General features: G+C 47.8%; 2 protein-coding genes across 3 annotated transcripts in view; both read right to left on the bottom strand.

The window, feature by feature from the left end:
• CEP20 (centrosomal protein 20) overlaps positions 1-3,490 on the bottom strand; it is a 345,441-nt gene extending 341,951 nt beyond the window's left edge. The window contains exon 1 of the mRNA XM_050774119.1: positions 3,481-3,490. The gene's annotated coding sequence lies outside the window, so the exon portion shown is untranslated. The remainder of the gene's footprint in view (positions 1-3,480) is intronic.
• ABCC6 (ATP binding cassette subfamily C member 6) overlaps positions 1-13,671 on the bottom strand; it is a 74,178-nt gene extending 60,507 nt beyond the window's left edge. The window contains exons 1-6 of one of the 2 annotated variants that reach the window (XM_050774062.1): positions 13,529-13,671; positions 11,799-11,981; positions 9,994-10,119; positions 9,726-9,854; positions 4,250-4,375; positions 2,083-2,144 (exon numbers count right to left, since the gene is read on the bottom strand). In XM_050774062.1, coding sequence (XP_050630019.1) covers positions 2,083-2,144; positions 4,250-4,375; positions 9,726-9,854; positions 9,994-10,119; positions 11,799-11,981; positions 13,529-13,564 — 662 coding nt within the window. In that variant the 5' untranslated portion in view covers positions 13,565-13,671. The remainder of the gene's footprint in view (positions 1-2,082; positions 2,145-4,249; positions 4,376-9,725; positions 9,855-9,993; positions 10,120-11,798; positions 11,982-13,528) is intronic. The other variant, XM_050774063.1, reaches the window with a different exon arrangement.
• Positions 13,672-14,125: the final 454 nt, after the last annotated feature.

Here is a 14,125-nt window from a genome sequence, read left to right as displayed (position 1 = left end):
TCTCTAAGCCTCCCAAGTTCCCTTTTCTTTTTTATTTTTATTCTTTTTATTGTTTTGAGATGGAGTCTCACTCTGTTACCCAGGCTGGAGCGCACTTGTGTGATCTCAGCTCACTGCAACCTCCACCTCCAGGGTTTAAGTGATTCTCCTGCCTCAGCCTCCTGAGTGGCTGGGATTACAGGCTCCTGCCACCACACCTGGCTAATTTTTGTATTTTTAGTAAAGACAGGGTTTCACCATGTTGGTCAGGCTGGTCTCAAACTCCTGACCTCAGGTGATCCACCCGCCTCAGCCTCCCATGGTGTTGGGATTATTGGCGTGAGCCACTGCGCCAGGCCACCAAGTTCCCTTTTCTAATGCAGAGCCAACTTGGGGAAGCAGCTGTTCTGACATAGAAATTACCAATGTGCTTGATTTTCCCCAAAATTATTTTTGGAGTTCTCCTATATGGCAGGTGATGCTATAGATTTTTCCTGTTTTAGCAGTGATAGAAAGTTTCTTTTAAAAAACAGTTTATTAGAGTAAAAAAAGTGACTCAATTAAATTATTTTTGCCCCAATAGGACAAGAAAGCATCAAGAGCGGTCCATAAGTGCTTCAGTTTGGGAAGCAGGGACTGGCCCCGCTAGTAAAGCTGTTTAGAAAACCTCTAAGCTCTTTCTACCAATTTCATACACCCAAAGTCTGATATTTTTCATTTATTTAATAGCCACTTAGGCCAGGTGCAGTGGTTTATGCCTGTAATCCCAGCACTTTGGGAGGTCGAGGCGGGTGGATCACCTGAGGTCAGGAGTTTGAGACCAGCCTGACCAACACGGTGAAACCCTGTCTCTACAAACAACTACAAAAATTAGCTGGGCGTGGTGGCAGGCGCCTGTAATCCCAGCTATTCAGGAAGCTGGGGCAGGAGAATCGCTTGAACCTGGGAGGTGGGGGTTGCAGTGAGCTGAGATCATGCCGTTGCTCTGTAGCCTGGGCAACAAGAGTGAAACTCTGTCTCAAAAAAAAAAAAAAAAAAAAAAAAAAGCCCTAGCACAGTGGCTCATGCCTGTAATCCCAGCACTTTGGGAGGCTGAGGTGGGTGGATCACCTGAGGTCGAGAGTTTGAGATCAGTCTGACCAACATGGAGAAACACTGTCTCTAATAAAAATACAAAATTAGTCGAGCATAGTGGTGCATGCCTGTAATCTCAGCTACTCGGGAGGCTGAGGCAGGAAAATGGCTTGAACCCGGGAGGTGGAGGGTGCAGTGAGCCAAGATCGTGCCATTTTACTCCAGCCTGGGCAACAAGAGCAGAACTCCATCTCAAAAAAAAAAAAGTTACCACTTATACTCATTATATGCCAGGCCCTGTTCTAAGTGCTTTACGGATCTTATTTAAGCTTCACAACCCTATGAGGTAGGTGCTATTATTAATCCCATTTTGAAGGAGTGGAGACTGAGGCACAGAGAGGTTAAGTAACTTGTCCAAAGCTACACAGCTAGGAAGTGGTAGGGCCAGGATTCAAATCCACGTGTCAGGTGCTACTGAGGTCTGAATGCAGTGTGGTCAGGAGGGAGCACATCCTCAAGTGCCTGGTGAGCTGGCCCAGGAGAAGCAGCTGTTTTCTCTATCTGCCTGGAACCCTCCAGAAAGTAGACACTTGCTCCTTTATCTCCTCACCCCTGGGGCTTAGGACATAGTAGGTGCTTATTAAATGTTGGTGGAATGACTGAAGTCAAGTATTGGAGACAATTCTATTACTATTAAGCACCTGCTGTGTGCAAGCACTAAGCATTGTCTGTCTCATGAAGGTTGAGTCATCCCCATTTTACAGAGGGGAAAACTGAGGCTCCAGGGGTTTGTGATATGGTCTGCTGAAAGGCAGAGCTGGGATTCAAATCCAGATCTCACTCCAGTCAGTGAATGGGAACAGGATGCAGATGGTGGACCCTGAACACGAAGAAGAAAGCACTGAGGCTGGGATAGAGAAAGTCTTGCTGGCCTTTGTAAGCATAGAGGAAGGGCCATGGGTGGGAATCAGAGCAGCAAATGCAGGTGGGTGAGGTACCACCCCAACCCTTCCCTGTGACTTTACTTACCCAGAAACCCACCAGAACATGGCTTTGGAGGGGAAGGATGCCCCAGCCTCTGGACAGGCGTTCTGCAACAGAGAGAAATGGAGAAGGGAAGTATGTGGCGAGAGCAGGAAGGTAGGATGAACTGACTGTGGTTTTTTTTTTTTTTTTTTTTTTTTGAGACAGGGTTTCACTCTGTTGCCCAGGCTAGAGTACAGTGGTGTGATCTTGGCTCACTACTACCTCTGCCTCCCGGGTTCAAGCGATTCTTCTGCCTCAGCCTTCCAAAGAGCTGGGATGACAGGTGTGCGCCACCACACACAGCTAATTTTTTGTAGTTGTAGTAGAGACAGGGTTTCACCATGTTGGCCAGGCTGGCCTGAAACTCCTGACCTCAAGCGATCTGCCTACCTCGGCCTCCCAAAATGCTGGGATTACAGGCTTGAGCCACTGCACCCAGCGCTGACCGTGTATTTAGTACTGAAAGTACACATCGAGGTGCCCTGTCTCCTTGCCAGAGGTGCACACCAGTGAGCTTGGTGCTTCCTAGCAGGCAGGGTAAAAAGAGGTTGGGCTACAGGCCTGACAATGTCCATTAGGTGAGAACTAACAGTGGCTCAGAAGAACAACTGTGATTATACTGAAACCAAACCTTGCTCTGCATCTCAGAAGCAAGGACCCTACATAACAAAGACAATGAGATCCTTGACAATATCCCTTGGCAAATGTTGTGAAGAACTGTCATGGGATTTTGTCGGGTGCTCCAGGAAGATTACAACAGTCTGTACTCTTTACCAGTAAGGCGTGAAGGGGCCCATTTCACCACACTTCTGCCATCACAGTTTATCAGCTTTTAAATTTTGTTGCTACTCTTGTAGGTGCAAAAAAGATTTCTATGATAGTTTTAGTTCTTCTCAAGCCTTTGAGTAATTTTTTTTTTTTTTTTTTTTTTTGAGACAGGGTCTCCCTCTGTTACCCAGGCTGGAGTGCAGTGGTGCAGTCGTAGCTCACTGCAGCCTTTGTCTCTTGGACTCAAGCAATCCTCCTGTTTCAGCCTCCACAGAGCTACTCTATGGGACTCCACAGAGCTACTCTGTAGTGGGACTACAGCCATGCGCCACCACACTTGGCTATTTTTTGAAAACTTTTTGTAGAGATGGGGTCTCACTGCATTGCCTAGTCTGATCTAGAACACGTGGGCACAAACAATCGTCCTTCCTCAGCATCCCAAAGTGTTGAGATTACAGGCGTGATCTACTGCATCCAGCCCATTTGAACCTCTATTTATAGGATGTCAGAGCAGTCTCTTCCTCAAAAGAATTGTTTCTTAGTTTCACAAACTGCTTCAATGTTACCTATTGTAAATCTCTCATGAACTTCTCCTACAGAGCACTCACCCCAGGGGTAATTTTCTGTTTTCTCCCCCCCACTTTTTTTTTTTTTAGGTGGAGTTTTGCTGTTTGTCACCCAGGCTGGAGTGCAATGGGACAAGCTCGGCTCACTGCAGCCTCCACATCCTGGGTTCAAGGGATTCTCCTGCCTCAGCCTCCCGAGTAGCTGGGATTACAGGCGTGCGCCACCATGCCTGGCTAATTTTTGTAATTTTAGTAGAGACGGGGCTTTACCCTGTTGGCCAGGCTGGTTTTGAACTCTTGACCTCAAGTGATCCACCTGCCTCGGTCTCCCAAAGTGTTGGGATTACAGGCATGAGCCACTGTGCCCAGCCAATTTTCAACATATTTGTTTAATTATGTGACCAACGTCTGGTTCCCCTACTTGACCAGTAGCTACATGAGAACAGAAACTCTATCTGCTTGTTCACCACAGATCCTTAAGCCCTTGCTAGGGCATAGAGGGGGGTTGGCAAACGATGACCAAATCTGGCCCACTGCCTGCTTCTGCAAATAAAGTTTTACTGCAACACAGCCATGCCATTTGTTGACATATTCTGCTTTTGTGTTCAATGGCAGAGTTGAGTGGTTGCCACCGAAATCACTGTATGGCTCACAGAGTCTAAAATATTTTCTCTTGGCCCATACAGAAAAAGTCTGCCAACTGTGGCATCGAGTAGAAATGCAATACACATTTTGCTGAATGGCTAAATGAATAAAAAATTAGAGACTTTTGGTCACTTGGGGGAGACTGAGACCTCAAAGAGAAACAGGAATGAGGTTGGAACTTGGTGACTTACAGACTGCTGGGGGTCTTCAGGGAAGAAGGGGGGCTGATCCGCCAAGCAGGAAAGCACAAACTGTGCCACCACCAGAGACAGGCATAGGTAGGTGGACAGGTGGCGGACAGGGTCACTCTGGAAGCCCTGTGGGAGGGAAAGAAGAAGGTAAGGAAAGGAGGCAGAGGAGTGTGCTTAGAGGAGAGAAAAGGTTTCTGATGCTGAGGTCAGTATCCATGCTGGGGTCCAGGGCAAGAGTATTTGAAAGCCAGAGCCTTGGCATTCCTAGTGGTTCTAATTTTCTCTTCTTTTTTTTTTTTTTTTTTAAGACAAAGTCTCACTCTGTCGCCCAGGCCGAAGTGCAGTGGTGTGATCTCGGCTCCCTGCAACCTCCGCCTCCTGGGTTCAAGTGATTCTCCTGCTTCCGCCTCCTGAGCAGTTGGGATTACAGGTGCCTACCACCATGCCTGACTAATGTTTTAAAAATATTTTTAGTAGAAATGGGGTTTTGCCATGTTGATCAGGCTGGCATCAAACTCCTGACCTCAAGTGATCTGCCCACCTTGGCCTCCCAAAGTGTTGGGATTACAGGTGTGAGCCACCACGCCCAGCAGGTCCTAATTTTCAAATACCCAATTTATAATATTCTGTCTGTACAAATGGTGGGCCAGGGCTGTGTCTGGGGTTTGTCCTTAGCCACGTGATGATTGGCCACAGCTGCTGGGACAATGAGATGAAGAAACACTTTACCTTCTTCTTTGTGCCACAAAGGAAATCCTTTCTCCATTCCACCCTCTACCCCAGTCTTCAACCCTGCTCCCCCTTGGTCAGTGTTCTCTGATGTGCAGAGACGGGAGCTGCTTTTATTGAGCACTGGCTCTGCCCTGGGCACATGTGGCATTCTTGCCATACACAGTCTGATCTGCTGGGGTTTACTTGCTTCCTTTGACTCATGGGGAAACCAAGGCTCAGAGAAGTGACAGCACCTTGTTCAAGGACATGCAGATGATCTGGTCCAAATTGCGATGCTCCTGCTGCCACGTCACGATGATTTTTGCATCTGCTGCCCTGTCATCTGGTCAGAAACAGCCTAATTTTCTTTCTTTTTTTTTTTTTTTGAGAATCTCGCTCTGTCGCCCAGGCTGGAAATCTCGGCTCGGCTCACTGCAAGCTCCGCCTCCTGGGTTTACGCCATTTCCTGCCTCAGCCTCCTGAGTAGCTGGGATACAGGCGCCCGCCACCGCGCCCGGCTAATTTTTTGTGTAGAGACGGGGTTTCACCGTGGTCTCGATATCCTGACCTTGTGATACGCCCGCCTCGGCCTCCCAAAGTGTGGGATTACAGGCGTAAGCCACCGCGCCCGGCCCTTTCTTTTTTTAATTAAAAAAATTTTTAAATTTTATATATATATGTGTGTGTGTGTGTGTATATATATACACATATATATATATACACACACACACACATACACACACACACACACACACACATATATATGTGTATATACTTTTTGTTTTGGAGACAGAGTCTTGCTTTGTCACCCAGGCTGGAGTGCAGTGGCATGATCTCGGCTCACTGCAGCCTCCGCCTCCTGGGTTCAAGCAATTCTCCTGCCTCAGCCTCCCGAGTAGCTGGGATTGCAGGCGTGTGCCACGACCCCTGGCTAACTTTTGTATTTTAGTAGAGATGGAGTTTTACCATATAGGCCTCAGGTGATCCACCCGCCTCAGCCTCCCAAAGTGCTGGGATTACAGGTGTGAGCCACCGCGCCCAGCCTGAAATATATATTTCTGGGTGACGTGAGATATTTTGATACAGGTAAGCAATGCATAATAATCACATCAGGGTAAATGAGGTCTCCGTCCCCTCAAGCATTTATCCTTTCTGTTATAAACAATCCATTTTACTCTTTTAGTTATTTTATTTTTTAGTCTATTATTGAGTTGGAGTCTCACTCTGTTGCACAGGCTGGAGTGCAGTGGCTTAATTTTGGCTCACTGCAACCTCCGTCTCCTGGGTTCAAGCGATTCTCCTGCCTCAGCCTTCCGAGTATCTGAGCTTACAGGTGTGCACCACCACGCCTGGCTAATTTTTTTTGTATTTTTAGTAGAGACAGGGTTTCACCATGTTACCCAGGCTGGTCTTGAACTCCTGACCTCAGATGATCCTCCTGCCTCGGCTTTCCAAAGTGCTGGAAAAAAAAAAAAAGTGCTCCACAGGTGTGAGCCACTGTGTCCAGACTCTTTTGGTTATTTAAAAATGAACAATTATTATTGACTGTAGTCACCCTGTTATACCATCAAATAGGTATTATTCTTTCTATATTTTGTACCCATTAACCATCCCCATTTTCCCCACGCGCTATCCTTCCTAGCCCCTAGTAACCTTCCGTCTACTCTGTATGTTCATGAGTTAAATTGTTTTAATTTTTAGCTTTCACAAATAAGTGAGAACATGTAAAGTTGGACTTTCTGTGCCTGGCTTATTTCACTTAACATCCATGTTGTTGAAAATGACAATACCTCATTCTTTCTTACAGCTGCTTAGTACTCCATTGTGTATATACACCACATTTTCTTTATCAATTCACCTGTTGATGGACACTTAGGGTGCTTCCAAATCTCGGTTATTGTGAACAGTGCTGTAATAATCATGCAGAGATATTTTCCATATACTGATTTTTCTTTCTTCCTAAGTCTTTTTGCTTGTGTTCAGGCATGTGATTTGTGTAGAACTGACTCTACTCCAAGGCTGAGTGGGTGATTGAGGCTTGGCCAATGCATACATTCTAGTCTTTTGGCTACCATGGCTGGGTTAGGAATGCATATAGCATCTCATGCTGGGTACTTGAGAGCTGGAACCACTGGGAGATTCTGCCGGGTTTGCTACGTGGTATAACATAAGTCTGAAGGTATTGGTGGCTCTTCTTGCCACTCCATTGGAGAATCAAGCTAATATGGCAAAGCCAAGAGGCAGAAGTGGAGATCTGGTACCTGGTCCCAGGCCTGGATCATTCATGCCTGGGAGATCCCATGGGTATGAGCTAATAAATACATGAGCTAATAACCCCCCTGACCTTCCCTTTTCCTTAAGCTAGTGTGAACTGAGTTTTTATGGCTTTAAACCAGAGCCCTAGTTTCAAATCACAATTCCTCTACTGGATTTTATACTCTTCTAGTTTTTTTTTTTTTTTTTTTTTTTTTTTTCCAGATAGCAGACAATTGGATATTCCAATGACAATATGGCCCATCTTCCCTAAACTGCCACTGTTTTCCCCACTGTTTCTCTCAGAAAGTTGGTTCTGAATTTGCCTGAGATGAACTTGGGCTCTGCACTCCCAAGCTTTGTGGCCCTGAGGCTGTCATTCCTTCTCCTAGCTTTAGTCTCCCTCATCTTTAAAATGGGGTAGCTAGAATCCATCATTGGCTGGACACATTGGCTCAAGCCTATAGTCCCAGCACTTTGGGAGGCTTAGGTGGGAAGATCACTTGAGCCTAGCAGTTTGAGACCAGCCTTGGGAACATAATGAGACTTTGTTTCTATTAAAAAAAAAGAAAAGAAAAGAAAAAAGAATCCATCACTGTGAACTATTGTGAGAATCCAATGAGGACAGGTGTGTAAGTGCCTGCCACAGTGCCTGCATATGGTTGGAACCCCTGAGTGTAAGTGGTCCCAGTATTATTGTTTCTATGCTGTGTCCCAAAACCCTGACTTATGTCAACTGTGGGAGCCCACCCTTTCAGAAATTACTGAATACCCTGTGGAATTTCCCCTTAGTTACAAAGGTTGCTCTTTTAAAAACTCTGTCCTTGGTCAGGCGCTGTGGCTCACGCCTGTAATCCCAGCATTTTAGGAGGCCGAGGTGGGTGAGTCACCTGAGGTCAGACCTGGCCAACATGGTGAAACCCTGTCTCTGCTAAAACTGCAAAAATTAGCTGGGCATGGTGGCACATGCCTGTAATCCCAGCTACTTGGGAGGCTGAGGCATGAGAATCGATTGAACCCAGGAGGCGGAGGTTGCAATGAGTCAAGATCGTGCCGCTGCACTCCAGCCTGGGCGACAGAGCAAGACTCTGTCTCAGAATAAACAAACGAAAAATTAAAAACCTGTCCTTAAAGACAGGGTGATGCTTCTCTACTTTCTCCTTTAGGGGCAGGATGGAGTAACCACTGGACTCAAGAAATGATCTCTGGGTCCAGACGTGGTGGCTCATGCCTATAATCCCAGCACTCTAGGAGGCTGAGGTCAGAGAATTGCTTGAGCCCAGGAGTTCAAGATCAGCCTGGGCAACAGAGCACGATATTGTCTCCACAAAAATACAATAATAAAGTAAAATATCTGAAACCTGCTGCCGCCTGATCATTGGTGTTAAGATAACCCCCACTCCCAGAAGCCTTGGATAAGCACTCTGTCCAGGTCACTGCTCCTCAGTAGGTGGTGACTTTGTCCTCACCCCCAGGAGCACTTGGTAATATCGCGAGACATTTTGGGTTACTGCAATTGGATGGTATGCTACTGGCATCTATGGGCGGAAGCCAGGGATGCTGTTTCACACTCTACAGCAAACAGGACAACCCCGTCCTCCCAGCAAAGACTTATCTGGCTACAACGTTACTAAAGCTGAGGTTGAGAGAAGTTGGTCTAGACTACATGTTTTCCTCTTTGCAGAGAAAATGACCCATCATGTCTCCTAATATAGAAATGCTGCTTCTGGCCGGACACAGTGGCTCATGCCTGTAATCCCAACACTTTGGGAGGCCAAGGCGGGTGGATCACTTGAGATCAGGGTCACCTGAGGTCAGGAGTTCGAGACCAGCCTGGCCAACATAGTGAAACCTCGTCTCTACTAAAAATACAAAAATTAGCCAGGTGTAGTGGTGTGCACCTGTAATCCCAGTTACACAGGAAGCTGAGGCAGGAGAATTGCTTGAACCCGAGAGGCAGAAATTGCAGTGAGCCAAGATCATGCCACTTCACTCCAGCCTGGGTGACAGAGAGAGCCTCACAAAAAAAAAAAAAAAAAAAAAAAAAAAAAAAAAGAAAAAGGCTATGAGTGGGTGTGCAGAATGAGTGTGTAAATAAAGATGCATAGGAACTTGGGGAGGGTGAATCCATGAGATGAGGGAGATGTGCACGTGGGAGTATGTGTGCACACAGGTGTGTCTGTGCCCTGTGCCCAGGTTGTGTGTGTGTGTGTGCATGCATGCATGTGCTTGTGTGATGTATGAATCAGTGCATATAAGTGTGTGCGTCATGTGCAAGTGGCACGTGTGATGTGGGTGTGTAAGACAGGAAATCGTGTTGATAAGAAATGTATGGGATGATGGGTACTTACAGGTGTGGGAGTGGATTTTGTGTCTCTAGAGTGTAAGTGACTGGCTTATGTGTGTCACCGTGTAGAGAATAAGTCATATGTGGAAACAGGAGGAGGAAAGATGGGACCCAAGGTCAGAGCCACCATTTTGGTTTCCCGGGGTGGCCCACACCCCCACTTACCGCTCCGGAGGCCTGCTGGGCAGCGCTGGTAGCTGGCAAGACAAAGCAAAGAAGCCAGTACCCAAACAGCACTCCAGATGACTGGACTCCCTTTTTCCTCTCGGTGTGAATCAGGAACACGGCGAAGCTCTGGACGGGAAAGTCAGGGCAGGCCCCTTAGGGGAGGGTGGAGGCTGAGGGGAGCCTTTTCTCTTCCCCTTGTTCTTCACTGTGGCAGGCAAAGCAGCAGCTGGGAGCAAACCAGGCTCCAGACTGAAGGCATCATTACCATCGTGGTGAGCCACACGGTAGGGTGAATGAGGAATTCCGGGGCCTCAGACGTTCCTCGTTGGATTTTCCAAAGAGCGACAGCCACGCTGGAGGTACACAGGACTATGAGGGCGAACCCAAGCACCTGAGGGTACAGGCTTAGATAAGCTTGGGGGGCAATAAGAGAGGTCACAGCAAATGGGTGGGCAACCCCATGTCCAACTGGGAGCTGGTTCTGCAACATCCTGGCTGGGGCCCTGTAACAAACCAGTATCACCAGCTAGCAATGTGCCAACGTGAACAATGTGTAAAGGGCATTGCAGATTGGTCCTGACCTGTAATTGTCATATAAATAATGTACAGCAAGGGCTTGAGCCAGCTGAGTGTTTTCCAAAATGCAGGAAGTGCTCCAATCATGCACATGTGAGATGACTTTGGGTGTGAAGAAACAGCAGGAAATGAAATGTACTCACCAGGTAAAAAACTATCCTCTCTCCAAGTCATTTTCAATCCCTGCTATGAAATCAAGGAGCCAGTAAGTCTCTAGGGTCTCTCTAATATATATTGGTTTCTCTATTGAATAAAAGAAAGGATGAAAATGAGAGAACATGTACACACCAGAGGGAAAGCCAGAGCTAAGGCATATTGGAGGAACTGCTCAAAGAACCTCAGTTTAAAGCAGAAGTTGCCAAACTACCAATCATCAAAGAAAAATAAAAAGCATATGTCATGACAGGTGAAATTTACACGAAATCCAAATTTCAGTGACCACAAATAAAGTTTTATTGAAACACAGTCGGCCGGGAGTGGTGGCTCGTACCTGTAATCCCAGCACTTTTGGAGGCCAAGGCAGGCAGATCACCTGAGGTCAGGAGTTGGAGACCAGCCTGGCCAACATGGCGAAACCCTGTTTCTACTAAAAATACAAAAAAAGCGAGGTGTGGTGGTGGGCACCTGTAATCCCAGCTACTTGGGAGGCTGAGGCAGGAGAATCACTTGAACCCAGGAGGCAGAGGTTGCAGTGAGCTGACATCGCACCATTGCACTCTAGCCTGGGTGACAAGAGTAAAACTGCATTTCAAAAAAAAAAAAAAAAAAAAGGTAGCACGGTCATGACTATTGTCTATGGTTATGACTATTGCATTCATTCTGGAATAGCAGAGTTCAGTGTTTGGAAGGAAGATTATCTGGCTCACAAAGTCTCAAATACTATGTACTGCTTGGCTCTTTAAGTTTGCCAACCCTTGGGTTGTTAGTGGGTGATTATGCAAAAATTGACACAATGGCAGAAGAATGAATGAACTCTGAATAACATTCTTTAGAAGCCTACAAGAACGGAGTAGAAGAGGATGGATGAGCAGAAAGGCTTACACTTGGAATGCCAGTGTTAATTTAACACACTAAATACATATCACATATAAAAATTGTCCTATCATACAGCCAGTGGGGGAACATAAAAACAAATGCATAACTTTTTAAAAGGTTCATCCCAATGTGGCCCTAAAATTACCTTGTGTACCCAAGAGTCTACATGGTATGTTTTGGAAAATGCCAGGTTATGGTAGTTATAAACTGTCCGGGAACATGGGAGTGTATGTGTGTGTTTGTGCATGCATGTATTTTCGGAATTACAAAATCTGTTTGGGAGAACCATGTTCCACTGAGTTGACCTCTGTAGCCTCTCTAATATTGCTCTGTTTGATTAACAGATTCCCTTCTACACCCTGATAGGAGGGGTCTGCTTTAAGACTTCACCAGGTTCCAGCCTGTCCCCTGCCTCCCCCCACCATTGCCTCGTTCCAGGCTCCCAGGGATGGCAGCTACCATCTTGGCTTTGAAGAGTGGGGACATCCGGAGGTAACCCCGGCCATGGTGGTGGATGAAGAGGAGGTAGATGGGACCAAGGACCCAGAGGTACATGGGGGGCACCCAGACCCCTGCTGTTCTCAGGAAACACAGGCTCAGCAGGCTGGTGGCGGCAGATTCAGGCTCTGTCTGGTTCCAGACCTGAGGGAACACCAGGAGGCCCCTTAGGATGGTATAAGGCAGGGATCCCCAACTCACCTGCCCAGGGGCCCAGGCAATTTTTTGGATCTTTAACATTTACACAAAAATGTGCCAAGCACTGTTTGGAATACCTAATAATTCTCAACTCCTTTCATCCTGACATCAACCCTAGGTAGATGCAATTATCATATTGATTTACAGGTGAAGAAGCCGAGGACCAGAAAGGTTGAGTAACTTGGCTGACTTTACCCAGCTGAGAAGTGGAAGGACTGGGATTTGAACCCAGGGAACTGGGCCATGTGGTCTAGGAGACCTGGGCTCCATAATCATTGCTAGGCACAGACTGTCACTTAATCCTTATAAGAACTCCAGCACATAGGCAGTACTGTCCCCATTTCAGAGACCAGCAGACCGAGGCACCAATCGGGGAACTGCCTCCCTCAGGGCCACACAAATGGGAAGTGGCAGAGCTGACTCTGACCCAGGCTTATCTGACCCCAAACCTTGTTCGACTGATGGTCTTGATGTGTGATTTATTTTTATTTTTTATTAATTAATTTATGTTTTAGAGACAGGGTCTCACTCTGTTGCCCAGGCTGAAATGGCACAACCAAAGCTCACCAAAGCTTTGAACTCCTGCCTCAAGCAATCCTCCAACCTCGGTCTCCCAGAGTGCTGGGATTACAGGCATAAGCCGCCTCACCAGGCCTGGCTAACTTTTTTTTATATTTTGTAGAGATGGGGGTCTCTACATCTATGTTGCCCGTGCTGGTCTCGAACTCCTGGCCTCAAGCTCCTCCTGCCTCAGCCTCCTAGGTACTGGGATTACAGGCAAGAGCTACTGGCCCAGCTTGATGTGTTATTTTCACCTCTGCTGGTCCTATCTAACCCTAGAAGAAATTTGAAGTTTAGTGGACGTGGCCTCTTCAATTCTCTCTCCCCTGTCTTTTTACTCCCCCTGGTTTCACAACTCACTGGCTGTGCTAACTTTAACCTCTCTGTCTCATTTTCCTTCCCTGCAAAAGGTGAATAATGAGACTTTACCTCTATGAATTGTATTAAATGGATTAATAGCAGCAAAGTTCATAGCAGCATGGCACAAGGTTGGGCACAAGGCTAGGCACAGAGGAAGCCCTCAGTTCATACCAACTTATCGCTTCATCTCCCTGGCCCTCGAAATGCTGGCAATTTGCAACCCCCACCCTCACCCCGTGAACTCCTCTCTCTGGAGTCCTTTGCTAAGAGCGATGGAAAAAGAAACCAGAGAGGTAAGGCTCGCTGGGGGTAGGAGGGCTCGGAGCACCCACTAGCTTTATGCAAATAAGGGTCAAAGCCCCTAGTAGCTGGGAGGTCTGGTGGCCCCTTAGACAGAGCTGGGCTGTCGGGGGCACTGGGTTGGTGAAAGGAGTCCAACCCGCTGCAGTGAGGGGGGCTGGAGTAAGTCTCCTCCCTTCCCGGGTCCAGGAATCCCCAGTATTGCAGCCTGAGACACTGCAGCCAAACCAAGCCTGGAAAAGGAGAGGGGGGCGTGATGGGGGGGCACTCACCCCCTGCCCCGCGCAGGGCTCAGCAGGCGCGGCCATCGGCGCCTTCAGTCGTCGTGGGTCCCAGCGTCTGTCTGTCGCTAAGTCTCTGGGCAGACTGCTCCGCCTCGCTCCTGCCAGGGAAGGGGCGGGGCTGGGCTGGTCCGGCTGGGATTCGAGCTCCGGGATCGGGAGGCGCCGGGCAAGGTCCAGCTGCGCGGTGGGGGTGAGGTCACGGGAGGTGAAAACAGGCGAGGTGGGGGAGGGAGGAGCGGAGGAGAGAGGAGCTCGGAGAGCTGGGACAGGCACCGGGTTGGGGGGTCCCGGAACCCCTGAAAGTTCAGTGACATCTCCATAGTTCCCTCTTCCCCTTGCAAGAAGAATCACTCCAAACTTCCCAAACACTTTGGACCCAGCAATTTCCAGGAGTTCATCCCAATGGGAGAACCGAAAGGTGTGCACACGTTAGTAACAAGGAGGCCTGGTGACCGCCTAAGCGTCCAATCGCGGGGACCACTGGGTCAAGGCCGAGAGGATGGAGACCACGTCACAGTCACCTCACTGCTGGAATGGAGGGTGGTGGGGAGAACTTAGAAGATTATGCAATGGGCTGGCAGGGCT

This window comes from Macaca thibetana, chromosome 20 (genome assembly GCF_024542745.1).
Source record: "Macaca thibetana thibetana isolate TM-01 chromosome 20, ASM2454274v1, whole genome shotgun sequence".
Taxonomy (NCBI): Eukaryota; Metazoa; Chordata; class Mammalia; order Primates; family Cercopithecidae; genus Macaca; species Macaca thibetana.
The sequence above is the reverse complement of the archived record's forward strand: the minus strand, read 5'-3'. Positions and strand labels throughout refer to the sequence as shown.